At 50.6% G+C, this 26,108-nt stretch overlaps 3 protein-coding genes across 7 annotated transcripts in view; 2 read left to right on the forward strand and 1 right to left on the reverse strand.

Annotated features, from left to right (window-relative positions):
- The window catches only part of CARM1 (coactivator associated arginine methyltransferase 1), a 42,818-nt gene extending 27,739 nt beyond the window's left edge, over window positions 1-15,079 (forward strand). The window contains exons 3-16 of one of the 2 annotated variants that reach the window (XM_037153929.2): window positions 133-239; window positions 1,188-1,292; window positions 3,531-3,641; window positions 4,853-5,030; window positions 7,121-7,211; window positions 7,386-7,467; window positions 11,828-11,913; window positions 12,085-12,174; window positions 12,637-12,774; window positions 12,860-12,949; window positions 13,040-13,152; window positions 13,295-13,372; window positions 13,648-13,716; window positions 13,872-15,079. In XM_037153929.2, coding sequence (XP_037009824.2) covers window positions 133-239; window positions 1,188-1,292; window positions 3,531-3,641; window positions 4,853-5,030; window positions 7,121-7,211; window positions 7,386-7,467; window positions 11,828-11,913; window positions 12,085-12,174; window positions 12,637-12,774; window positions 12,860-12,949; window positions 13,040-13,152; window positions 13,295-13,372; window positions 13,648-13,716; window positions 13,872-14,014 — 1,481 coding nt within the window. In that variant the 3' untranslated portion in view covers window positions 14,015-15,079. The remainder of the gene's footprint in view (window positions 1-132; window positions 240-1,187; window positions 1,293-3,530; window positions 3,642-4,852; window positions 5,031-7,120; window positions 7,212-7,385; window positions 7,468-11,827; window positions 11,914-12,084; window positions 12,175-12,636; window positions 12,775-12,859; window positions 12,950-13,039; window positions 13,153-13,294; window positions 13,373-13,647; window positions 13,717-13,871) is intronic. The other variant, XM_037153930.2, reaches the window with a different exon arrangement.
- A 236-nt stretch (window positions 15,080-15,315) lies between these two features.
- Window positions 15,316-19,910, reverse strand: YIPF2 (Yip1 domain family member 2). 4 transcript variants are annotated; one of them, XM_037153923.2, is made up of 10 exons: window positions 19,821-19,908; window positions 19,595-19,655; window positions 19,062-19,216; window positions 18,890-18,970; window positions 17,827-17,914; window positions 16,314-16,430; window positions 16,061-16,227; window positions 15,801-15,983; window positions 15,587-15,715; window positions 15,316-15,491 (listed from the first exon to the last, which is right to left on the reverse strand). In XM_037153923.2, the coding sequence occupies exons 2-9, from the start codon at window positions 19,629-19,631 to the stop codon at window positions 15,620-15,622; spliced, it is 924 nt and encodes a 307-aa protein (XP_037009818.2). In that variant the 5' UTR covers window positions 19,632-19,655; window positions 19,821-19,908; the 3' UTR covers window positions 15,316-15,491; window positions 15,587-15,619. The 4 variants fall into 4 exon arrangements, with proteins under 4 accessions (XP_037009818.2, XP_037009819.2, XP_053514273.1 ...); XM_037153924.2 differs by lacking the exon at window positions 19,821-19,908 and adding an exon at window positions 19,758-19,803; XM_053658298.1 differs by lacking the exon at window positions 15,801-15,983 and having other exon boundaries at window positions 19,821-19,909.
- A 72-nt stretch (window positions 19,911-19,982) lies between these two features.
- TIMM29 (translocase of inner mitochondrial membrane 29) lies at window positions 19,983-21,968 on the forward strand. Its single transcript, XM_037153926.2, has 2 exons — window positions 19,983-20,148; window positions 20,216-21,968. Exons 1-2 carry the CDS (start codon window positions 20,055-20,057, stop codon window positions 20,908-20,910), a joined length of 789 nt encoding a protein of 262 aa, XP_037009821.2. The 5' UTR covers window positions 19,983-20,054; the 3' UTR covers window positions 20,911-21,968.
- The last annotated feature ends 4,140 nt before the right edge of the window (window positions 21,969-26,108 follow it).

Below are 26,108 nucleotides of genomic sequence, written 5' to 3' on the forward strand. Positions count from 1 at the left end.
AAAAGAAATCGCCAAATCACACATGCTCAATGCAGGAAAGTCAGGGTATGCAGCTAGACAGAGGGCCACTGGCCCATTTAAACCCTCCCACCTCCCGAAATTGCCATGTGTGACCCAGCTTCCCCCTTCCAGATTTCTGTTCCTTCTACAACATCCTGAAGACCTGCCGGGGCCATACCCTGGAGCGGTCGGTATTCAGTGAGCGGACGGAGGAGTCCTCCGCCGTGCAGTATTTCCAGGTGGGTACATGTGGTCTCCGAACAGGCCATTGCCAACTGATGGCCCCTGGGAGGCCGCGAAGCACAGGGAAGGCCCACCTGGGTTCACGTCCTGGCTCTGCCCCTTACTAGCTGCGTAACCTTGGGCAGGTTTCCTCCGCTTGCTGGGCCTCAGTTTCCTCATCTGTGAAACGGGGATGCCAGGGCCTGCCTTAGGAGGGTTGTTAGAAGGACTTGAATGCAGGTGGAGTTTAAGTCCACAGGCATTTTGAGTAATGACAGCACAGATTGTACCGATCACATAGGGCATGCTAGGCACTGGTCCAAGCGCTTTCACATGTATGGAAGCGCTTGAGCCCTCCCAACAACTCTAGGAGGTAAGTACTATTATTGTCCCCATTTTGCAGATGAGAAAACTGACTCAGAGAGGTTAAGTGACTTGCTCCAAGTCACACAGCTATTATGCAACAGAGCCAAGATGGGAAGCCAGGCCTGCCTGATGCCAAAGCCTGTGCCCCTGCCCAGGTGCCACGCTGCCTCCCGATCGCCCGTTGTCTTACAGAGAGACCCCGCAGCACCTCACCCGCCTGGCGCTCTGAGTCCTAGGGTTCTGATTGATCTACACTGCTTCTTTGGGGTTCCTAAGATGGGGCAGCTGGCCCCTGATCCCAGAACTCTGCCTGTGGCAAATCTTGAGTTCTGCTGGTGGATTCCAGGTCCAGGTGGCATCCAGCTGTGTTCTTTGGCCACAGTGGTGGTGGAGGTTTCCCTCCTGGGGGCTGCCTCTGGCTTCTCACTCCCTCTCCTGGAGTAGCCAGCAGCTGCCAGAGGGCTTTGGCCAACAGAGAGGGTTCAGCCTTCTGAGGGCAGTTTGTGCCTGAGGTGACCCTTCTGCTGTCTCAGGTCAGCCATGGCCTGGGCCATTTGTGCCATCGCGTGCCCTGTGCCATTGGCGTGTCTCTGTTCCAGTTTTATGGCTACCTGTCCCAGCAGCAGAACATGATGCAGGACTACGTGCGGACAGGCACCTACCAGCGCGCGATACTGCAGAACCACACTGACTTCAAGGACAAGGTGAGCAGGGCCTGCCCTGCCTCCCTCCACCCTCTTGCCACACCCCTTCCCTCAGGCTGTGCGCCTACTTCAGTGCAGCAGCTACCTCTCTTTTACCTTTGCTCATGGCTTTTAGCTTTAACTTTCTCAGGTTACAAAAGCAAAATCTAATTTTTGTAAAAACTCGAAGAACCCATCATGCACAATATGGACAGGAAAGGCTTCTGTCATTCCTTCCACAGCAGCCACTGCCCAGTCTCCCCATGCACGGACCGGCGTGTGTGTGTTAGTTACTTAATATTGTATGCAGGGGTCCAGCACAAATAACGCCCCTCTCTAAATTACAAAATCATAAGCATGTCATTCTGTAACATAATATCACACTCAAGCACACCATATGACACTATAGGCGAAACGTTCAGATTGCTGTCTGCCTTGTACGAGACATTCACGTAGCCTACCAGCCACACTCGGGCAGGTGTTACTTCTGCCAGGCCCTACCCTGTGCGCATGTGTGTGTGATAGGGTTGTGTTTTACTACATACTCTTCACGCAGAATTCTCTTTCCCCACCTAATGGTGTGTCTGGGGCCTCCTCCTCAAATCACATGGATGTAGTGTGATTTATCTACACTTCCCTAATTCCTTTTAAGATGTTTTTAATATTTCCAAGTATTATACAGTGAGTCCGCATTTCATGTCATTATAGGTTCATTGACTTTAAGTGAAATGGTACATGAGGAAACCAGTTTCACCCTCAGCTAATTGATAAAAACAAGAGTTCGGTTTCTGTGCCATCTCACCAACATTGTAATGAATGACGTTGGATGAAATGTTATTTGAGAAGTGCTCTATGCTCATGATTAAAAAGAGAAGCAGTACAGAGTATCTGTGTTCATAAGTGAGAGTTTATTCCTTTTCCCCACCATTTTGAACCCAGTGAAAGCTTGTGTTTTCCTTGACTTATCTTTGGGGGCTCTCAACATGAACCATGTGACCAAGCCATGATCGTTGCCTTGGTCACGTTCCCCTAGTATTGCTAAGAATTCCCTCAGGACACTAAGCCCCCTGGGCCCCAGGGCCTGACCCCTGCAGCCTAGGAAGGAGTCCTGGACACATCAAAATGCATGTCAGGACAATCTGCATTTCCAGCTCCCTCCTAGCTGCTGGTGTGTGCTATGCTGGAGCAGTGCTTAGGGCTTGGAAAGTGCACACTCCTTCAGTGAAGTTTCTTCCAGCTCTCCCAGGATGGCAGTGCATTTATTTCCTCGTTCATCCAGAGCTCTTAGAGGTGCTGCCACCTGACTATCCCAGCGCCTCTCTGGACACTCCCTCTGTGCTTGCCACTGCACCCAGACCAGTTCTGCAAATGCCTGTCACCACCAGGAACTTTTGTCCTGATTCTACTGACACAGACGCAATCAGACAAACCTAGAATGAGGGATGATCTCCCACACACTAGCGTGGACTGTTCTAAGAGCTCATGGTCTTGGGGCCAGCAGCCCTTGAGAGGGTGCCCACCGAGCCCAGGTTTGGGGCAGCTCATGTGGCCTGGCCCAGCCACTGGCTGATTCCCATTCCCCAGGCTAGGGTCATTATGTAACCAAAAGACACTGCCACTGATACCCTAATACCTCCTGGGCCCCTTTCTTCCCTGCAAGGGCTGCAGAGGTCCCAGAAAGATACCTCTCAGTTGTTGTACTACCTTCTGGGGAGGACCATGGTACTCAGCCCAGCGGATTCAGGGTCTGTGTGGCCCATGGGGTTGGGACTGAGTAAACTTTCCCTGGGAGCTCCTCCCAGGATTCAGGAATGTTCTGTGGGGCCTGCGATCAGGGGCTGCCCACCTCCTGCCTTCTGTGTGTGCCTCAGTGGTCATGCTGCAGGGCTCAGAGGTGTCTTTACCTAGTGAGCAATCATTCCCACAGCAACTGCAAGCTCACTTGTGACAGCCAGAAAGTTCACAGCTGTCAGTCCCCCTGGAATCGGGTCTGAGAGCACGTGATGGTTTTAACATCCTAGCTGTCTTCAGAAATCCTGTTCTACCACCTTCAGATCCAGAACTGGGGACTCCTGTGTGCCCCAGGTTGCTCAGAAACCAACCTATTGTCAGCTGTCCTGTGCCAAGGGGAGACAGGCACAGGGCCTGGGTGCTCTCAGCTGCCTGGGTCTGCAGGGAGCCAGAGCCTGGTGATGTGCACGTCATGATGGTCACCATCCTTCACTGGTGTCTTCTTCTCACTGCACCATCCTTCCTCAGATTGTTCTGGATGTTGGCTGTGGCTCTGGGATCCTGTCGTTTTTCGCTGCCCAAGCTGGAGCAAGGAAGATCTATGCTGTGGAGGCCAGCACCATGGCCCAGCATGCCGAGGTCAGCGGCCCACACAGTCCTTGTCCTTCAGCTCTGTGCCTGTGCCAGCCTGGGAAACTGGCCCTGCTGGGAGCCTCCAGGAGAGGAGATGTGACCCCTGGATTCGGGGGGATTGGTGAACATCACCTCTCTTTGGTCTCTTGTCCTCAAAATCTGGGCCTGAGGTGGTGTCCCCTCCATGACTGGTGGTCACCTACTGAGTTCAGGGGTGGTTTGGGGTCTTCAGAGGCTTGAGAGCCTTTTGCCTCAAGGGACTTTGCAGTCACACAGACCAGAGTGAGATCTTGGACTTGGCCAACAGCCCGCTACTCTGAACCCCACTTCCCACATCTGTGAAATGCGGGTAACAACATGGCTTTATTTCATTAGTTTAAGCTGTCATTTTTTTCATTCGTTGTTTTGGGTTTTTTTTTTTTTTTTTTTCCTTTTCACTGAAACCTTCATTCACGAGGTTCAAAACCTACAAGCCACGAAAGGGTAAACAGTGACACTGATCCCCTCCCCACCACTCACCCTCAGCTGCCCAGTCCCCACACCAGGGTTTCAAGGGAAGGACGTCTATGCCAGCTCTGCTGAGCTACTGAGTGGCCCCATCAGCAAGCGTGTGCTCTTCTCTGCCTGCCCGGCTCTCACACACATGGTAGCCCACCACCATCTTGCACCTGCTCTGTTCCCTTAACAGTTTGCCTGCTACTGTGTCATCCTATAAAGAGCTTCCTTACTCTTTCTAGTGGCCACAGAGCATCCTTTGCCTGGACAGACCACCATTTGCGTAGACACATTATTGCCACTTAGGCTGCTTCTCAGTCCTTGCAGCACAAGCAGATGCTGTGCTGAACTCCTCATACATGTGTCACCTCTCTATGTGAGGTCATGTTCATAGGACAGATTTTTTTCTAGCACCGGAGTAGCTGGGGTGGAGAGTGTGTCCCAGGGTAGCTTCAGTGGCTTTAGCAAAGCCTATCACGCCCATCTTCCCCCCATTAGCAGTTGGTTGTCCCATCAGGGTAGGGGTGACATGAGGGGTCCAGGAGCTGCAGTGGGAAGAGGCTGAGAGAGAACCCAGGCCATGGCTGATCATGGCTCTGGGCAGGGTGCCAACTAAGGGGGCAGAGGGAAATGGGTGACTGCATGGCTACTGAGGTCCTCCCTTCCCTGAGGATGGGGGGGGGCAGAGACCCCTGTGACTCCTTTGGCCTGCCCTCCCACAGGTCCTGGTGAAGAGTAACAACCTCACCGACCGCATCGTGGTCATCCCTGGGAAGGTAGAAGAGGTCTCGCTCCCTGAGCAGGTGGATATCATTATCTCAGAGCCCATGGGCTACATGCTCTTCAATGAGCGCATGCTCGAGAGCTACCTCCACGCCAAGAAGTACCTGAGGCCTGGTGGTGAGTGTCCCTGCTGGCACATGGCCTGGCACCACAGACGCGCCCACTGGGGCTCCTAGGGGTGCCCCTGGCTGCTACTCAGTGGGCACAGTTGTGGTTCAGCTCTCTGCTGGCTTGTTTTAGTGGCTTGGTGCTAAGGGCACCTGAGCCTTCATGCCTCCCTCGCTCCCTCCCTCCCTCCTCAGCCCCCCGCCACTCCCTATGCCCAGCCTGCCCCAGATAAGGCCACACAGCCACCTGCTTAGCCTGCCTGGCTACGGTACCGAGGGAACCCTCAGGTCCCCTGAGAGCTTCCAGGCTGCCTGCCATCTCATGCCCTGTGTCATGAGGACAGTGTTTGGTGGGGAATGTGGCAGGTGTGAAAGGTGTCCCGTGATGCTCAGAGGAGCTGACCTGCCATCTGCATTCCTAGCCCAGTAACTGTACCCTTGGCCGGCCAACCCCTGTACTCCTCTAAGCCAGGGAGGCAGGGCAAGGACCAGTGTGGTGCAGGGGCAGCCTGCTGTCTGCCATGCCTGTCAGTGGCCCATGTTTTTGGCGCCGTGCCCACCCGTCCATGCTCCTTGGTCCCTGGGTCAGTGTGGGACTGTGCCCGGTCCTGAACATCTGCTGGTGTGTCCATTTCTTGGTGCAGGTTGTGTGTCTTTGAGTATTTCTGTACAAGCACGGGTAGAGTATGTGCACATGTATGTGTGGCACTGGAGGACCTGGCCAGGACAGCAGCGTGGGAACCCAGCAGACTGGTGGCCCTGTGGTGGGCGGCAGGGGCTGGGGGAGTTGGTGTCTGGGGGAGCACCTCTGGCCTTCCTGGATCCAGGCTGCAGGGACCTGCCATGGGCTTTACTCCTGGAGGTGGGTGGTGACTGCCATTTCCCACAGTGGTCTCCTGTGTTCTAGGTATGAGTGTGGGAAGCTAGGCTTCCCCAGGGGGTTGAGTGTACCCCATTCTCCTCCCATTCTACCATTTAGGTTGCCAAGCCTGCTGTGGGGGGTGCCCCCCCCCATAGAGTGTCCTATGGGACACTCACCACCCATAGAGTGGGCTTGTCCTTATGAAACATAAGGACAGATAAGAGGTAGGCTCTGGTGGGTAGCTGCACATTCCACCCCACTGTTCAAGCAGCCTGCCCAAGATAAGGCCTGGGACCAGCGACGCCCCCTTGTTCTGCCTGCATGAGTGTCCTTTGTTCCACCTCAGGAAGCTCTTTGTGGGGATTGAAAAGAACCCTCTTCCCAGCTGCACACATACAGGTGCCTTAAGGGCTGGAGCACTTTCCAACGATGCCCTAAGGTGACTGGCAGACCTCCTGTGTAGGCAGCCTAGTGAGTGGCCTCTGGACCAAAGTAGAGCATCCCCCCTCCCCCGCCTCAGACTGATTATTGCTAGTGCCTCAGCTCCCACCTCCCTCTGCCCCCAGTGTGGGAAGAGGGAGGGAGGCCCACATGTGGAGGCCAGGTGACTCTGCCCTAGACTCACTGAGGGAGCCTCTGACCCTGACTCATACAGCCCTTGAGTCACATAGATGGAGGACACTGCTGCCCCTCCCATTTCAAGCCATGTACCAGACCAGGGTGGCCAGAAGGTCCGCCCTGCCTGCCAGAGCCTGGGCAGCTCCAGCAGCAGGGCTTCAGGTGACCCTCCACCCAAACTCTGGCCTTCTCTGAGGTCCCTATGGCATAGCCTGGGACTCAGCCTTGCTTTGTTCAGAACACTTTGCTTCCCCCTTTTCCCCAGCCACATGTCCACGGATGATGGTGCATAAAGTGGCACTGCCTGGCTTATGAAGCAGGACCCCTGACACCCTGAGACCCTGGCAGGTTCCTTTCTGTCTCCCAGCCCTAGCTATGGGACTTAAGGACAGGCACTCCTACTCCCTGGCTAGCCGTCCAGGTTTGGCGAGATGGTGCATGTGAAGTGCTCATCGTGGCCGCTGGCAGAGTAGTTGCTCAGTACCTCTGTGTTGCACAAATGCATGAATGAATGAGAGGCTGGGAAGGCCCAGGGTTGGGGGTCCTGGGGCCCTTTGGAGGCTCTGCCTGGCTCTGCAGAATGTCCCACCATGACGCCAGCACCCCTCCGTGCCTCCCAGGAAACATGTTCCCTACCATTGGTGATGTCCACCTCGCACCCTTCACGGATGAACAGCTCTACATGGAGCAGTTCACCAAGGCCAACTTCTGGTGAGTGCCCTGCGTGTGTCCTGCCTTCTCAGGGATGGCCCTGCCTCTTCTTCCTCATTCTAAATAGGACCTGATCGACCTGGGCTGGACAAGGGCCAACTGGGAGAGAAGGCAGGCTGCTTACCTGCCTCTCCGCTGATGGTGACCTTGCCGTGGGGTGGGGACTTTCTGCAGGTACCAGCCATCCTTCCATGGAGTAGACCTGTCGGCCCTCCGAGGCGCCGCCGTGGACGAGTATTTCCGGCAGCCTGTAGTGGTGAGTAAGTCACCCAGGGCAATACCGCAGTTAACGCTGGGCACTGCCCTCACGTGGGGTGACAGGAGGGGGTGGGCATGGGCTTTGCTGTCAGGCCTTGTGCAAGCCGTGCAGCCCTGGGGCAGCCAGTCTCCCTCTGAGCTCTTGCTTCTGCCCCTGCACAGAGCTGCCCCACAAAGAGGCTGGGAATGAAGTGGCGATGCATGCAGAGTACACAGTAAGCGTGCGGTGTATGTGAACTGTATTAGATGAGCTGATCCTTGGTGGACTGATTCTATATGATTGAAATCAATTACTGAGATTTTCAAACTGATATGTAGACCCATGACACAAAAATCAAGAAAGTATAGAAGTGAAAAACCTCCCCACTCTTGTCCCCAGACACAGAATTCTCCTTCATATAGGCAAGCAAAGATACACACTTCTTGTGTATCTTTCTAGAAGTTTTACAACAAAATGTGCATATATACCTTTTTCTCCAAATATATATAGCATAATCAACATACTGTTCTGTCTTACTTTCTCTGTGGTGAGAGAACATAAACTATGATTTTAGCCCCTTGAATTTTTTTTAGTTTCTTTATACCCAGTATGAGCTCTCTTTTGTTTTCTGTTCTATGTGCACTTGAGAAAAATGTACTTGTTGTACTTCTGTACTTTAATCACTTGTTGAGTACAGAATTAGGTTATTGTCAATTAGGTCACACTTTTTAATCATGTTGGTCAAATCTCTGTCTCTAGTGATTTTCTAGTGATTTTTTAAATCTGATTTTCATATCCCTGATTGTAAAGTTACTTTTCCATATAATTCTGATACTTTTTGCCTTATAGTTTTGGACGCATTATTAGGTGCATACAGGTTTAAGATAATTGTGTCTTCCTGTTGGATTGATCCTTTTGTCATTATAAAAAGTGTCTCTTTTTATCTCAAGTGATGTTTCTTGCCTTAAAGTCTATTTTTTTTTCTGATGGTAGTTTAGCTACTCTGGTTTTATTTGGGTTAATCTTTGTACAGTATATATTTCTCCATCCTTTTATTTTCAACCTTTTTGTGCCCTTATCACTTAAGCTTTGTCTCATGTAAGCAGCATATATGTGGGTTTTATTTTTTAACCAGGTTAATGTTTTCTGTCTTTAAATTAGAACATTTACATTTAAAGTAATTACTACTCTTTTGGATATAACTCTTTCCTTTTACAATTTTTCTGTTTATCCTGGCTGCTGTTTTTGAACTCTTTTCTTGCCTTCTTTTAATACAGTATATGATACTGTTTTCCCCACTTGATGTTTCACTAGTTTCGAGAGACTCCTGGGTGCTGCCTTGACACCCTTTGCACCCTTCTCTTTCTCCTTCTCGGGTTCCAATTACATGACTTTAGAGTTTAGACATTTACATCCTGTCTCAGATGAGTCCAATATTCTTTTCTGCATTTCCATCCTATTTTCTCTCAATTGCTTCATTTTCATATTTGCTACTATTTTCCAGTTCCAATCCTTTCTTTGCTGTCTCATCTTATTTTCTAATTCTTAATTTCAGTTCTAGAATTGTTTTTGCTTATTTGTTATTTCAGTTCTCTGTGAAATTGTCCGTGTTTTCACCTTTCTGTTTGAACATATTAATTATAAGTCATTGATCACTTTTAGTGTCTGGTAAGTGGTAAGTGTGTTTCTGTTGTCTTTTCTTTTGGTGTTTGGTTCCAATCCTTTGGTCCTGTCTCTTGATGCCTGGTCAAGAAATGCCAGAATGAAAAATTATACAGGTTCTGGATGATGTTTTTCCTTCCAAGGATTTTTTTTTTCACACAATTAGCCATATGGACAGAGTATTTTGGTCCTATCATGCATTTGAATGAAATATTTGGTGGCTGCTTTTCCGACTCAGCTGCTATATTTTCTGGCTTTCCTGTAGGGCAGCAGTCCTCAAACATTTTGGTCTTAGGTTCCTTTTACAACTTAACTATGGAGAGTGCACCTTGGACTGTTTGGCTCAGTTGGTTGGAACATTGTCCCATAACCAAAACATTGTGGGTTCAATTCCCAGTCAGGGCACATGCCTAGGTTGCAGGTTAAATCCCTGGTCTGAGCGCTACAGCAGGCAACCGATTGATGCTTCTGTCTTGCATTGATGTTTCTCTCCCTTCCTCTTTCCTTTCCTCTCTCTAAAAGCAATGAAAAAATGTTCTTGCCCCTAACCAATGTGGCTCAGTTGGTTGGGCATTGTCCCACAAAGCAAAAGGTTGCTGGTTCGATTCCCTGTCAGGGCACATGCCTAGGTTGTGAGTTCGGTCCCTGAGCAGGGAACCAATGAAAGGTAACTGATCGATTTTTCTCTCATTAATGTTTCTCTCCCCTTCTTTCTCCCTCCCTCTTTCCAAATAAATAAATAAATAGATAAATAAAACCTTTAAAAAAAGTAAGAAAATGTCCTCAGGTGAGGATAAAAAAGGAAAAAAAGAAGAATCCCAAAAACCTTTTAATGTGTATTATATCTATGACATACTGCCAGTGTCTATTAACATTAAAAACTAAGCCCAGCCCTGACTGGTGTGGCTCAGTTGGTTGGGTGTTGTACCATCTCACAAAGCTAAAGGTCATAGGTTCAATTCCAGGTCAGGGCACTTGCTTAGGTTGCGGGTTCAATCCCTGGTTGGGGCACTTAAGAGAGGCACCCACCAATCCATGTTTCTCTCCCTCTTTCTCTCTGCCTTCCCCCCTCTCTAAAAATAAAATCTAATTCTTTAAAAAAACACCCTGCCCTGGCTGGAGTAGTTCAGTGGATTGAGTGCAGACCTGCAAACCAAAGGATCGCGGTTGCAGGCCAGTTCCCAGCAGGGGACGCACAAGAGGCAACCATACATTGATATTTCTCTCCCTCTCTCCTTCCCTTCCCTTCTAAAGATAAAAAATAAAGTCTTAAAAAAACCATAATAAAAATAAAAAACACCCTAAGCCCAAGAAATTTAAAAATATTTGTTTAAAAACAACAGTAGTAAAACCATTACCTATTAACATATCCTTTTTTAAGGGGAAAAAAAACTATTCCAATATGTGTTAGTAAGAATACTGGCATTTCTAATTTGTAAATCTCTTTAATGCCTGGCTTAACAGAAGACAGCTGGATTCTGCTTCTGCATTCCTCTGTTGTGATATCACAGGTGAGTTAATGAATGAAGAAAGGAAGAAAACACCTGAGTCTCATTATGAAAAATGGCTTTGCTCGTGACACTTGGGAAAGGACCACACTTTTGAGAACTGCTGCTTAGGGTATAGCCTTCAGTGGTTTCACTGAAGGTGGTTCACAGAGCCCCTGGTTTCTAGCCTCCCAGCACTATATGCTGCTAAACCTTTCTTTAGTTTTAAGAAAATATTGTTTACCTTTAGAGAGAGGGGGAAGTTGAGGGAGAGAAATATTGATGTGTGAGTTACGATGATGGGCTGCCCAACAGGGGACCTAGCCTGGTTGTGCCTCAGCCACAAATCGAACCTGCATCGTTTGGGTTTGCAGGCTGGTGTTCAATCCACTGAGCCACACCAGCCAGAGGCACAGCTCAGGAAATGGCAAATGCCACAATGTGAAATCACATGCAGAAGAACATCCACCTTCCACTTCCACATTTCCCTTCTCTTTAGCATCTTGGTCCCTTGTGTCCCAACTTCCGTCGTAACCCTGAGCCCCCACTTTGCTTTCCCCACCCAGGGAGGACACTGAAAGGCCCCACACCAACGGGGAAAGGCACAGGCCAAAAAGCACCTCCCTTCTCTCCAGGGTCTTGGCCCCCAAAGCAGTGTCTGGTGCTGTTACTCTTCAGTGTTTTCAAACAACTGGGTTTTTTTCTTTTCACTTGGCTCATACAATTCTTGGCAAGAGTGTTAGTCGGACAGGAAAATCAGCGTTGTGACTGCATTGGATGGATGTGAGCACATAGTCCTCTAACTTGCTTTTGTGTGGACTTGACAATCTTTCTGAGATCTTCCCCTTCTGTTCACAAAGGGCCTCTTCATTTTATTTCATACAGACTTTTATGGATGGGTCATTGGTTTAGATGGTTCCCAGTGTTGCTACTACAGACAGTCTCTAATTATATCTGTGAATTTGTACATGTGCACCTCCATCTGTAGGTTCAACTTCTGGAAGTGGAAATCTTTAATGTGTATGAAGGCTTGTCATTTTGAGAGCTGGCATCTAATTGTCCTCCATGGTTTTGGACCAGTGCATCCTCCCCCAGCATGCCTGAGAAGGGCAAACTGGTTTGACCTGAGTGGTCTAGAGGCCGTGGCCAGACTCGGGGAGAAGGGTAGTGTTCTTCCCTGCTTTTAGCCCCTGAGCTTGAAGCCAGGTCACCTCTGTGGTCTCTCCCAGGACACATTTGACATCCGAATCCTGATGGCCAAGTCTGTCAAGTACACGGTGAACTTCTTAGAAGCCAAAGAAGGGGATTTGCACAGGTACCAGCCCTCACGCCCCACCTGCTGGGCCACTGCTGGCTCTTGCAGGCATTCTACGGCCCCAGGGCAGGCAAGTGGACTAAAGTCCAGGATTCTGCACCTGGCCACCCTTCTTCTCTGCCAGCAACCCCTGTTCAGCTTCCCCAGCAATCACTGCCCTTTGCCTTCCAGGATAGAAATCCCATTCAAATTCCACATGCTGCATTCCGGGCTGGTTCATGGTCTGGCTTTCTGGTTTGACGTCGCATTCATTGGTTCCATGTGAGTACACCAAAACAGACCATGCTACCCCCAGCCCCCCAGACTTCCCTGCAGTTGTGAACCCCAGGCATGGCTGGTTCAGATGCTGATGGGCATCTGGGAGGGCAGGCTGTCCCCTCCAGGTTCCCGTCCCTTCCAAAAGACAGTGAGAGCTTGCCTCAAGCCAGAGACTTTTGTGGGAGTGTGTCTACCCTGTTCTGAGTGATTGTCCTTTTTGGGGCCTGGTCAGTATCTTGGCAGGTCAGGATGGATGGGCACCCCATGACCGTCATCTTCTAGCTGTGTGCGTGTGTGTGTATGTGTGTGTGTGAGAGAGACAGACTAGGACTGCCTGGGTGGCCATTCTGTCTTAGCTCCAGGGCCCCAGGGGACCTGCAGAGAGGACAGACACCTAGGGGGAGAGCTCAAGGTGCATGGGTGGTGGCTCTAGCCCCGTCGTTTGTGCCTGTCCTTTCTTGGCAGAATGACTGTATGGCTGTCCACGGCCCCGACGGAGCCCCTGACCCACTGGTACCAGGTCCGGTGCCTGTTCCAGTCACCACTGTTCGCCAAGGCTGGGGACACGCTCTCAGGGACATGTCTGCTTATTGCCAACAAAAGGTGCCAGCTGCCTCCCCGGGCTAGAAGAGGAAAGGGTCCATCTACTCAGCCAGCTTACAGCTGCCCTCCCCTGCCCTCCCCACAGACAGAGCTACGACATCAGTATTGTGGCCCAGGTAGACCAGACGGGCTCCAAATCCAGTAACCTCCTGGATCTGAAAAACCCCTTCTTCAGGTAGGATGGGCTCATGGCCTGCGGGGGCAGGGGGGCACCCTTTCAGCCCACAGCCCCTCGGCCCTGCCCACGAGTCGACCTCTGGTGCAGATACACAGGCACGACGCCATCACCCCCGCCGGGCTCCCACTACACATCCCCCTCGGAGAACATGTGGAATACGGGCAGCACCTACAACCTCAGCAGTGGGATGGCTGTGGCTGGTGAGCGGGTCCCCGTGGGGGGGGGGGGTGGCAGAGCCACTGACTGGTCATACCTACCAGTGCTTCTGGGACAAAGCTGGCAGTTGTGGACCCTCACACAGGACACTGTCCCCACCCCTGACATCTCCCTCCCTGGACACAGGGATGCCGACTGCCTATGACCTGAGCAGTGTTATCGCCAGCGGCTCCAGTGTGGGCCACAACAACCTGATTCCTTTAGGTGAGTGTGCCTGGGTCTGGGGAGGTGGGGGTAGGGTCGCCAGCACCCAGAATGGCCCGTGTGCTCGGGCCTTCTGCATCACATTTTCCTCTTCCTTGGGGCTCCTGACTGAGGTGCTCCACTCCTCTCTGCCTTGCTCTGCCGCCGCTGCACCCACCCTCCTTGTACCCTGGTGTGAAAGTGTGAGTGGGAGTGCCCACCTCGGGCAGAACGTGGGCCTGGTCTGGCAGGGGGCGGTGACGTCGTCTCCCTTCCTTCCTCCCTCTGCTGCACAGCCAACACAGGGATTGTCAATCACACCCACTCCCGGATGGGCTCCATTATGAGCACAGGGATTGTCCAAGGTAACAGAGCGAACGGGTCCCGGGGATGTGAGCACGCTGACTGCCAGTCCACCCGCTGGTCTCTTGCCTGCTCTCTCTTTCCCTCTAACTTTGCTGTGGGGCTGGGTGGTCAAGGGGGCAGAGCTGGTCCTCAGTGCCCATGCCCTACTCCACAGGATCCTCTGGCACCCAAGGCAGCAGTGGCGGTGGATCCAGCGCCCACTACGCAGTCAACAGCCAGTTCACCATGGGCGGCCCGGCCATCTCGATGGCTTCACCCATGTCCATCCCAACCAACACCATGCACTATGGGAGCTAGGCCCCTCCGGTGGGGAATGGACTGACAGCACCAGGAAACCAAATGAAGACCCTGCCTACCCACCCTTCCGCCTGGGCGGCTTTCATCCCCGTACTGGAGAAACCCAAACACCGGTCACAGCCCTAGCCCTCTTTGCTATGGGAACTTGGATACTTTTTTACACAACATTGCTGCCGCCACCCCCACCCACATCTTGGCCCTGAGCGTGTGTTGCTGCCATATTTTACACAAGATCATGTCATGGGAGCCCTGGTACCTCCTTCTGCCCTCTCCACCCTGACCTGGACTTAACATCTACTGAAACAGGCGTGTCCAGGCCTGACAGCCACAGGCCCTGTGGGCCAGGTGGCAAGGAGCAACTACGGTCCCGCCCAGTTCCCGGCACCTGCCCCCTGCCTGTCTCCAGTGGGAAGGCAGTCCTCGCTAGATGGGGCCTCCCCTTCAGCTACCAGGCCTTGGTCACAATGGGCGTGACATGCTGCTTTTTTTAATTTTATTTTTTTACAAAAAGAACCAGTGTCAATCCACAGACCCTCTGAGACACCAGGCCGGCCGGGCCGAGCCAGCAGCCCTTTTTCCCAACTCAGAGGCTCAGTGACAAGGGGTGGCCCTGGCCAGGTCGTCAGGACAGGGCAGGGCCAGGCCTGGGCAACCCCATGTCCCCTCCCACAAATGGGTTCACCTCACACTTGAATGTACAACCTACCCCAGCCATCGGGAAAGCCCTCCATCGGGGCCCTGCCTCTTGCTGCTGTCCTGTCCCTGAGCCCCTCTGGGTTCCACCCTGCCCCCTACCCTGCCAAGAGTTAGAACAGGAGGCCAGTGGGAGGAGGGTCACTTGTCAGCCAATGGGGGCAGACACAGAAACCTCAAGGAACTGTCATGGAAGGCGTCCTTTTTCCTTGTAGCTATCATTAGGCCTGTGTACTTCCCTCAGTATTTGTAGATGCTCCAGTCCCTACTATGATGATGACATTTTGGTCTCTTCCCAGCCTGGGAAAGGGCCTTGCAGGGAACTTTCCCTCCAAAAAAAAGAGGAAAAAATAAACAAGGAAAAGTGTTTCAGCACAGGCAATTTTCTTCTAGTTCTGCTCCCCCCATTTCTAACACCCCCCACACACACACACACTTGGATGTGGTGGAGCCGAAGCTAGGCCCAAGGCCCTGCCCACTGGGCGCTCTGGGAAGGGCGGGCACAGCTGAGGCTGGAGTGACTCTCTACTCTAACGCCCCACCCTCGGGGAAGAAGAAAGGCCCAGCAGGAAGCCCACGGGGTGACGGCTGCACTGGAAGCTCCTTGCTCAGCCACCCTTCTCCCGCCTTTATATAAATTCTCTGAATCACCTTTGCATAGAAAATAAAAGTGTTTGCTTTGTAAGAAAAGTCTGGAAAGTAGCAGAGTCATCTCAAGATGTCAAGGGACCTTTCAGTCATCATCTGGGGGCAGGGCAGGCAGAGGTGTCCCCTCATGTTGGACCTGAAAGAGAAACTCCCACCAGTGGCTCTGTGACTTCTTACTCTGCGGGGAAGAGGCTGGAAGCCCCGCAGCCACAGCTGGAAACAATATCTCACCTGCAGGCTCGGGCCTTAGGCTCTCATGTGTCTTTACAGAGTGGGTGTCTGGAGTACATCTGAGGGCAGAGCTGTGGCCTGGGCTGGAGGTGTCACATGCTCCAGAGGCAGTGGCTGGAAAAAGTAAAGCTGAACCCAGATCCCTGAGGTTAGCATCATGGTCCAGTAAGCTGACCGACCCAGAGGCCCCACTATGACCACCCCAGACCCGTACCTTACAGCCTAGGGCCAGAAGGGCATGGAGTAGCACGACAACAGATAGCAGCACAGAGGCCACCAACCTGGTGTCCTCTCGGACAATGGGCCAAAGGGTGAACACCAGGCCAGCGGCTGACAGGGCTAGAGCCAGCACCCCAAAGAGCCACTGCAGCCACGGGACAGGGATCAGCCACAGGACCTGGGGGCAACATGAGCAGATGGCTACCAGGTTTCTCCACAGCACACAAAGCCCCCACCTCCTGGGGCCACACTCACCACAGTGGGGATGAAGATGAAGAGGGAGTAGCCGTAGACACACACAGTCTCCAGAAAGGTGTAAGGTCCTATGCGCTCCCGCACACCCTTGCGCCACTGCAGGAAGGCCCATAGTGCCAGAGGTACCAGCCAGGCATAGCAGTAGATGGTGATGCCAGCCACAGTCACTGGGAGGCACGGTAGGCAGTCACCCCTGGGGCCCCATGGCACCCCAGAGCCCCACCAGACACTGGGCCTTGCCTGCTTTGCTCACCCTTGTGGAACTGGGGGCTGTAGTGAATGGAAGCATCCCTCCTGTGGGCCAGCACCACTGTCAGGTTGCCGGTGATGGCCAGAACAAAGGCCAGTGTGGCGCAGATCCAGAAGGGGCCTGTGGATAGGGCGTAGTCAGGGTCCCAGGCACAGCGCTTCCAGAACAGGTGACTTGTCCTGTTTTGTCCTAGCCTTTCCAAGCTCTGGGCTACCCCCATGCCCACCACTCCATCAACCCAACTTATACCCACTGACAACCTGGTGGTTGAATCTAGTGCTGGCTCAGTCATCTTTCTCAGCTGTTTGACAGCCTTCGATATAGCTGATTCCCCCCCACCCCCCAGAAACACTCCACATCCCTGGCTTCTGTTTCATGTCACTGACAACTTCCTAACCTCCTTGATTCTCTGACCTGACGATATGGAGCCAGCTGAGCCCAGTCCTTGGTCCCTCTCTGTGTTCACCCCTTTGCGTGATCTTGTCCAACCTCAGGGTTTTATGCCACCCCTAGGCCAATAGGTCCCAAATGTCTCGTGTCTGGATCTCTGCCCTGAACCTTGGACTTGACATTCAATGTTTCCACATGCACACCTTCCTTTCTACCACACTCACTCTTTCCCCTCAAACCTGCCCAGATTTTCTCACTAATAGCAACTCCATGCTTCTCTTAGTCCAGAAAAAAACTGGCGCCCTCCTGGGCTCCTCTCTTCCCATCCCATTATCCCGTGGGTCAGCAAATCCTGTCAGCTCTACCCCTTCAAGATGTAGGCCAGAATCCAATCGTTCCTCTCTCCCTGGCACCAGCCCCCCCCCCCCCCCCCCCCCACAGCAGTCACCTCTTCCCTGGTCTCCCTGTTTCTGCCCTCATGCCTGGCAGCAGCCAGAGGGCACCTAAGAACACTTAACTCAGCTCCCTTCTCACCAAACCTTAGGAGGTCTGTGTGATCTGTCATCTACGTGGTAGCCTACCAGTTTACTCTGCTCCAGTGACAATGCTGCCTTGCAGTTCAGGTGTGTTCCCCCACAGGGCTTATGCCCATTCTGGAACGTTCTTCCCCTAACTCTCCCCACCCCCAGCGCTGACACCAACAAGGTTCATTCCCTCATCCTCCTCAGAGGGACCTTCCCTGACAAACCCATGCAAAGTAGCAACTCTCGTCCTCTGAACCAGGGGTGTCAAACTCATTTTCACCGGGGGCCACATCAGGGTCGTGGGTGCCTTCAAAGGGCCAAATGTAATTTGAGGACTATATAAATGTAACTACTCCTTAACTAGGGCAAGGAGCTCAGTGTTGATGCTAGGTAGAAACAAGATGCCGGGCCGGAAAAAAAAAGGTGGAGGGCCAGATTCGGCCCTCGGGCCTTGTGTTTGCCACCTGTGCTCTAAACAACCAATTATCTTCACCTGCTGCAACCCTTTATGCCTCTGCCTCCTTTAAGTGTGTGTTTCACACCCTCCATGAGGGACTCTGCTCTCCACATTTGCTGAATGAAGATCAAAGCACATCACTCACCATACAGGTCCGGGCGATTGCGCAGATGGTGCCGTACAAAGCTGTGGCCAGGCCGGGGTAACAGCGACCCTTTAATCCGGTCCAAGACCTGGGGGTGGGCCCAGAATGGAAGCCTGTTGGGGCTCCTCACCGCCCCCAGAGGAAAGAGGCCAAGCTCCTCTCCTGACCTTAGAGGCTTCTTTTCTGCTGTCTTCCCACTTCCCTCTACCCTGCTTGAATAAGCACGTCCCTCTGGGATTCTGATGGGCTGTTCCCATGGCCTGGAGCCCCTTCCCCTGGCCAGCCCCCACTCAATATATCAGTGTTCCACCATCCCACCATTCTGAAGGATTCTGGGGCCTTCCATATTCCTCTTTGTTAGGCTGCCCTGGACTGCTGCCCCCGCTACTTCTCCCAATCCCAGCAAGGAGAGTCAGCAAGTTTTCCTGGGCGTTTTCCTTCCTGCATCTCTCCCCAATAGGGCCTCTACTCTGCAGCCCTGGTTTAGTACCATCTCCTACCCAACCTGGGGCTTCCAATCCACCTTTATGTTGCACATCTGCTTATTCCATTCAAGCATCTCCTGCTCTATACCCCTCTGTGACTCCCCAGCACCCTCAGCACAACCCCAAACTGCTTAACATACTTTGCCTGGCTTTTGCCTGTCTCTCCTCGACCTCTCACACTCCAGCCAGAGTGACAGGTAACTTCTGTGATAGTTCCTGGCCTTCTCCCATCTTTGGTCTCCTGTATATGATGTTCCCTGTGTCTGGAACACACTTATGCTTCCTTCCACTCTTCCTGGCTAAATTTTCCTTCTTTAAGGCTCAGTAAATTCCACACCACCTCCAGGTGGCCTTTCTCTAACCCACCATATCATACGTCTCCTGGGTTCCCCAAAGCCCCACTCATTGCGTCATAGCCCTTACAGCACACCACAGTTACTTCTGCTAGCTTGGGTGGAATCTCCTGTGTTCCCACGTGTGTATCTCCAGCAACCTGTCCAGGGCCTGGTGCTCAGTACAGAGTAGCTGAACCCCAAGCATGACTCCAAGCCCCATCCCACCAGCTTCCCAAACCTGACCTGTGCAGTGTCCACATCAAAGAAGCTCTGATAGTAGTCAAAGGTCCAGAATCCCGGCTGCTGCTTCTCCTCCTGTAGAAGCTGCACAGTGTGGGCTTTCAGTGCCTGCCCTTCCAGCCTGGGTCAACTGGGGTCTGGATGGAGGTAGGGGACAGGAACTTATGTAACTCACCATGGTCTTGTCACTCTCTTCCACCTCATCCTCTGCACCATAGCTTCCATCTGAACCCACGGCCACAGCTACATGCTCCTTTGGGGTCTGCTGATCACTTCTGGTGGTAGCCACATCTGAGGTCTCTGCCAGCAGATTAGTGGCTTCTTCGAACTCTATTGGGAATAAATAACGGACGCATGTTTGGTTGGGGGAAGTCAAGACAATTTGGTTCGGCCCACTACTCATCTGGAGACCAAGACTCTACTTGTGGCCACCTCAGTGCTCTCCCCACCTCAGGGCCTGGCTTCCTCAATTTTGGGGAGTGGAGAAGGAGGTGTTCCTTCACTCCTAACAAGTGACGGCAACTGAGGGCTGGTTCTGGAACGGTGTCAGGTTTGAGGTCTGAGTTCGGGGCTGGAGCGGAGTTCGAGTTTAGGCTGGGTTTCAAGCCTAGGGTCAGGATTCACAGATGCCTGCGGCTCGGGTTAGATATAAATCGGGACTTACATATGAGATCCTGACAAGCAGAGGGAGTAGGTTGGGGCACTCACCATGAAAGGCCAGCTCGTCGCCTGCTGCCATGGTCATTCAGGGGCGTCACCGCATCCCGCTCTGAAGACAGAAGCCAATCAGGCCCGCACCCAATCCCACTAGGCACCCCGCCCGGAGCCTGTCCGTCACCCCCAGCCCAACTTGGCTCTTAACGGTACGCACCTGAGAGTTTAGAGCGGCTGCCGCCCCCGCCCCAGCCCCACAGGTTCAACCCGCCGTACTCACCTGAGTCCGTCTCAGTCGGCGTGGCCAGGGGTTTCTGCGTCTGCGCGACTGCCTACCGTGCAGTCAATCCGACTCGTTTCGGACAGCAACATCCGGCGTCGGTCCGGTGTCTATCCTCTTCCGATAGGAAACCACTGCCGGCAATATTGACGCTTGCGCAGATGAGACTCCCGGGCCCTTTACTTCGCATATCTGTCGTTTCTCTTAGGAAAACGGACGTCAAGCCGGAAAGGAATGGCGGTAGCCGCTCTAAAAAGACTTTGGTGGCGAAGCCGTGGGGAAGCAGGGGACTCGGCAGCAGCGAAGCCAGGCGTGTGGGCGAGGTTGGGTAAGTAGCGGCAGGGTGGAGTGGCCGCAACGACCGGACCTCTCTCATCTCGCTTTCTTTCCCGTAGGTGCCTGGGCTCGCGCATTGCTCCGGGACTACGCGGAGGCTTGCAGGGATGCGGCGGCGGCGGCGCGGGCCAGGCCCGGCAGTGCCGCATTGTACATAGGCTTGCTGGGCGGTGCGGCTACCTGCTGCGCTCTGGCGCCCAGCGAGCAGGCCTTCGAGGAGGCGCTGCTCGACGCGTCGGGGACCCTGCTGCTGCTGGCGCCCTCCACGCGAAACCGCGACTCCGAAGCGTACGTGCAGCAGCTGCTCTGGCTGCGGGGCCTCGGGCGACTGCGACACGTGAATCTAGGCCTCTGCTCATTGGTGTACGAGGCTCCCTACGACGCCCAGGCCAGCCTTTACCAGGCCCGCTGCCGCTACCTGCAGCCCCGTTGGGCGGAGTTCCCAGACCGGATCTTGGACGTGGGCTTCTTGGGCCGCTGGTGGGTGCTGGGGGCTCGGATGCGCGATTGCGACATCAACGACGATGAGTTCCTTCACCTGCCAGCACATTTGCGTGTTGTCGGGGCCCATCAGCTGCATTCGGAAGCCAATGAGCGGCTCTTTGATGAGAAGTATCAGCCCATCGTGCTCACCGATGATCAGGTGGATCAGGCGCTATGGGAGGAGCAGGTCTTGCAGAAGGAAAAGAAGGACAAGCTGGCCCTGAGCCAGGCCGAGTCTCTGATGGGAAGGGCCCGAGATGAAACCCAGTGAGGCCTGGATCCGGACCCAGCCCCCAGCCCTGGCAGACTATATGCCCGGAACTTGTACAGTTGGTGTGAGTGAGCCTCAAGTGTAGTGAATGAAATAAATTATATGCGGCGTGTTCTCGCTGGGTTTTCACAAAATCGGGGAGCCTTCTTCCTCTCACATTTTTCCTAACGCTGAAGCTAACTCAGCCTTTTTGGTTCACAGGCCGGCGCTCAATCCACTGAGCCACACCAGCCAGGGTTTAATTTAGAGCCTTTTTGGTCTAGGAGTTGGGGAGAGGAGAAGCGACAAGACCATATAATGTTAATCACTGCCAGAGTTAGTAATGGGCTTTATATGTAAGTAAGCTTTTTTTATTGGGCCTTGTGGCCCCCCTGACTGAGGCATTAGTTCTGACACGTAACTCCCAGGCTCTTCTAAAACCATTCAGATTTTTGCTTTAAATTTTAAGCTGCAATGTTTATACTCTAATTCTCATGAGTGGCATTTTTATTTTAATTTACTTTGAAATAATTGCAGTACCAGAGTAAACTGGAAAAATAATACAGGGCACCCTTTGTATCCTTTGTCCAGTTTCCCCTAAATGGTAACATTTTTTATAAGCAGTACCAAACTAGAGATTGACATTGGTATGGCTTTGGATTTTACAGAGAAACTTTGCAGAACAACCTCCTTTTACCATTTGTGTATTAATAGTGACGTTAAAGTGAGTTGGAATAATAAAACATTTTCTGATCTTGAAATCTATATGGAATCACACATTCTGGTTATGTTATACTTCAGAAACCTTTAAAACACAGAATCCTATGGAAAGGAACATGTTAACTGACAGCTAGGTTATGGTAATAATACATTAAAAACTGAATGTACACCCTGGCTGGTGTAGCTCAGTGGATTGAGTGCAGGCCTGCGAACCACACAATTGCAGTTCGATTCCCGGTCAGGGCACATGCCTGGGTTGCAGGCCAGTTCCCGGCAGGGGACTCACAAGAGGCAACTATACATTGATATTTCTCTCCTTCCCTTCTCTAAACATAAATAAATAAAATCTTAAAAAAAAAACTAAATACAGAGGGAGACTAACTTTCTCACCTAGGTGGCCTATGGCCAGTTTCTAAAACCAGGAGATGAAACAGCCAGCTTTGTGGTGATTTTGTCTTGTGCTTTGCTTCTAAGCTTTGGTACTTAGACCTTTTATTTGTACTGTGGGTGTGCCGGACAAATGGTAATTTTTAAATCTTTGTTTTGGGGACAAAGGAGCATCTCAGCCTGCATTTCCATTTTCCTTAGAAAAAAGTGCAGGTCAAAAAGTTTTGGTTTTCCCAAGACGGTGGCAGAGCCGTGATTCAAACTGTAACTCCCAGCCCTGTCACTCAATCCTGAAACATATGGCACTGTCTTTGATCCTAAGCGCACATTGTCAGGAATTATTAAGTACTGTTATCAGTAAACATAAATAAAACTGGAATACAGAAATAAGTTAATTCTAAAATGCCATGAAAATGATACTAAATTCTAATCATACAGGGTCCGGCACAAATAATGCCCCTTTTTCATTACAAAGTCAAAAGCATGTAGTTCCGTAATATAATATCACATTCAAACACACCATCTGACATTTTAGGTAAAATGTTCAAATGGAAACCATAAATTATTACACCCACACTCAAGTAGGCGTTACTTCTGCCAGACCCTTGAATACTATTACCTACCAAAGGTTCTGGACCCTAAATCCTGATGATTTTGCTCAAGAGAGATTAGCCGACTTCAGGGAAGGATTTCAGACACATCAAAGTGAGACTTGTTCCTCACCATGGTGGGAAGCATTGAAAGAGGACTGCGCATATTCACTGAGTCAGTTACTAAGTGCCACTTCTGACTTCCTGCCAGGGTGTGTGCCATGTAGATGCCCTGTAGCTATCAAGTTCAGCGGTAGCAGACAACAGACTGCATGTAAACTCACAGCGTATTCATAGGAAATGAGGGGCTTGGTATAGGCTTGATGTGGTGTGGCTTTGTCTTTGGTGGGAGGGTTGACCTTTCCCTGTGGAGTAGTACCCTCTGTAGTAGCCTTGGCCTCCTGAGTTTGATGTAAGGCATGTGAACTGGAGCTGTTAGACTGGACAAGGGACCGGGTGTTCATGCTCTGCATTTTGGGGCCCGTACAGGACAGGTCCAGGTCTCCTTGTTCACTGCCAAGCTCCCAACTCCCCATAGTTAGGACTCAGCTAAGTGTGAGCCCCAGCAAATGTTGAAATCCTTAGATAACACCTGAGGCTTACATCATTTTGTTAACCAATGTCACCCCAGCAAATTCAATGAAAAATAATAAAAGAAAGACTTGAGTGAGGTACTGCACATGCCCACCATGGCTGAGAACTGGTATGACCTGTTTGGGGAGTGGGAAGAGGACCAAGGCTGGCTCCCCATCCATTGGTCAGCCCAGGGAGAGGACCTCAAGTCTCAGCCCTGACGGGTGCCAGAAGCAACACAGTGAACATACAGTAGGACCTGGGAAAGAAGTGGGCTTTAAAGCAGGGTTTGAATCTCAGCTTTCACATAGCAATCTGGACCATAACAATTAGGCAAGAAAGGAACAAAAGCATCTAAAATGTAAAGGCATCAAAAACAAAATGTACAAGTGTCACTATAGTTACATGCTACTTGATGATGATGCTTTCTGAGAAATGTGTTAATGGATTCTGTCCTTGTGCAAACATCATAAAGTGCACTTACACAGACCTAGATGGTATGGCCTACTGCACACCTAGGCTATGTGGTAGAGCCTATTTGCTCTTAGGCTACAAACATATACGGCATGTTAGTGTACTGAATACTGGTAGATAATTGTAACACAATAGTATTTGTGGTTCTGGACAGATCTAAACACAGAAAATGTGGTATAGGACTTCCGCCAAGATGGAGGCATAGATGGAAGCACTTCGCCTTCTCACACAACCAAGTTTAAAAACAATAAAGTTTTAGCAACAAAAACGCAGCCAAACCACAGAAAATTGAACTACATGGAAGTCTGACAACAACGAACCCTTCAGCCAAACCAGCACAAACAGATCAAAATATGGCTCAAGAACAACTCAGAGCCCCAGTGCCGATAAATCTAAGCGATGAAGAAATAGCCAAACTTTCAGATGCACAGTTCAAAACACTGGTGATCAGGGTGGTCACAGAACTGGTTGATTTTAGTCACAAATTAGAGGAACAAATGAAGGCTACACTAATTGAAATGAAGGGAAATACACAGGAAACCAATAGTAATGGAAAGGAAACTGGGACTCAAAGGAGTGGACCAGAAGGAGGAAAATAATGACCAAACAGAAAAATATGAAGAAACAAGAATTCAAAAAAATGAGGAGAGGCTTGGGAACCTCTAGGATATCTTTAAATGCTCCAACATTCAAATTATAGGGGTACCAGAAGGGGAAGAGGAACAGCCACCAGTGGAAAACTTATTTGAACAAATAATAAAGGAGAATTTCCCCAATCTGGCAAAGGAAATAGACTTCCAGGAAATCCAGGAAGCTCAGAGAGTCCCAAAGAAGTTGGACTCAAGAAGGAACACACCAAGGCACATCATAATTATATTAGCCAAGATTAAAATGAAGGAGAGAATCCTAAAAGCAGCAAGAGATAAGGGGACAGTCACCTACAAAGGAGCTCCCATCAGACTGTCAGTGGATTTCTCCAAAGAGACCTTCCAGGCAAGAAGGGGCTGGAAAGAAGTATTCCAAGTCATGAAATCCAAAGACCTACATCCAAGATTGCTCTATCCAGCAAAGCTTTCATTTAGAATGGAAGGGCAGATAAACTGCTTCTCAGATAAGATCAAATTCAAGGAGTTCATCATCACCAAGGCCTTATTATATGAAATGTTAAAAGGACTTATCTAAGAAAAAGAAGTTTAAAAAATATGAACAGTGAAAGGACAGCAAACTCACAGCTATTAAGAACCACACCTAAAACAAAAGCAAACTAAGAGGACAGCTAAATCAGGAGCAGAACCATAGAAATGAAGATCACATGGAGGGTTAGCAACAGGGGAGTGGGAGAAGGAGAAGGGGGGAGAAGGTACAGAAAATAAGTAGCATAGATGGTAGGTAGAAAATAGATAGGGGGAGGGCAAGAATAGTATGGGAAATATAGAATCTAAAGAACTTGAGACACGTGGTCATAAACTAAAGGGGGGAATGGTGGGGGAGGGGGTGTGCAGGGTGGAGGGGAATGAAGGGGGGAATAGAACAACTGTAATGGCATAATTAATAAAATATATTGGGAAAAAATGTGGTATAAAGGAGGTAACATGGCAAAAAATATGGTATAAAAGATAAAAATTGATACACCAATATAGGGTACTTAATGGGTGCTTACCATAAATGCAAACAAACAAACAAAACAAAACCCTGAAAAGCTAAAGTTATCTTGAAAGAACAAAGTTGGAGGCATCACATGCTCTGATTTCAAACTATATTACAAGGCTACAGTAATTAAAACAGTATGATACTAGCATAAAAACAGACACAAAGGTCAGTGGAACAGAAGAGAGGCCAGAAATGGACCCACCCATATATGATCAATTAATTTATGAAAACGGAGCCAAGAATATACAATGAGCAAAGGACAGTCAGTAAATGGTCTTGGGAAACTGAATAGCCACATGCAAAAGAATGAAACTGCATCACTATTGTACATGATAGACAAATATCAACTTGAAATGGATTAAAGACTTGAATCCAGAAAACCAGAAGGAAATAGACAGTAAGCTCCTTGACATAAGTCTTGGTGATGTTTTTTTTGGATTTGACACCAAAAGCAAAGAAAAAAAGAAAAACAAGTGGAATTACATCAAAATAAAAAGCTTCTACACAGCAAAAGAAACCATGAACAAGATGAAAAAGCAACCTGATGAGTGAGAGAAAATGTTTGAAAATCACATCCCATAAGGGGTTAAGGTGCAAAATATATAAAGAACTCATACAATCTGGCAAAAGAATCGAAAAATGGGTAGATCTGAATTGACATTTTTCAAAAAGAAAGGCATCCAGATGGCCAGCGGGTACATGAAAATGTGCTCGAAATCACTAATCATCAGGGAAATGCAACCCCAAACCACAATGAGATAGCAACATACACCCACCAGAATGGCTATTATCCAAAAGACAAGAAATAACAAGTGTTGATGCACT

This window comes from Artibeus jamaicensis, unplaced genomic scaffold, assembly GCF_021234435.1.
Source record: "Artibeus jamaicensis isolate MK-2021 breed Jamaican fruit bat unplaced genomic scaffold, CSHL_Jam_final scaffold_537, whole genome shotgun sequence".
NCBI classification, from domain to species: Eukaryota; Metazoa; Chordata; class Mammalia; order Chiroptera; family Phyllostomidae; genus Artibeus; species Artibeus jamaicensis.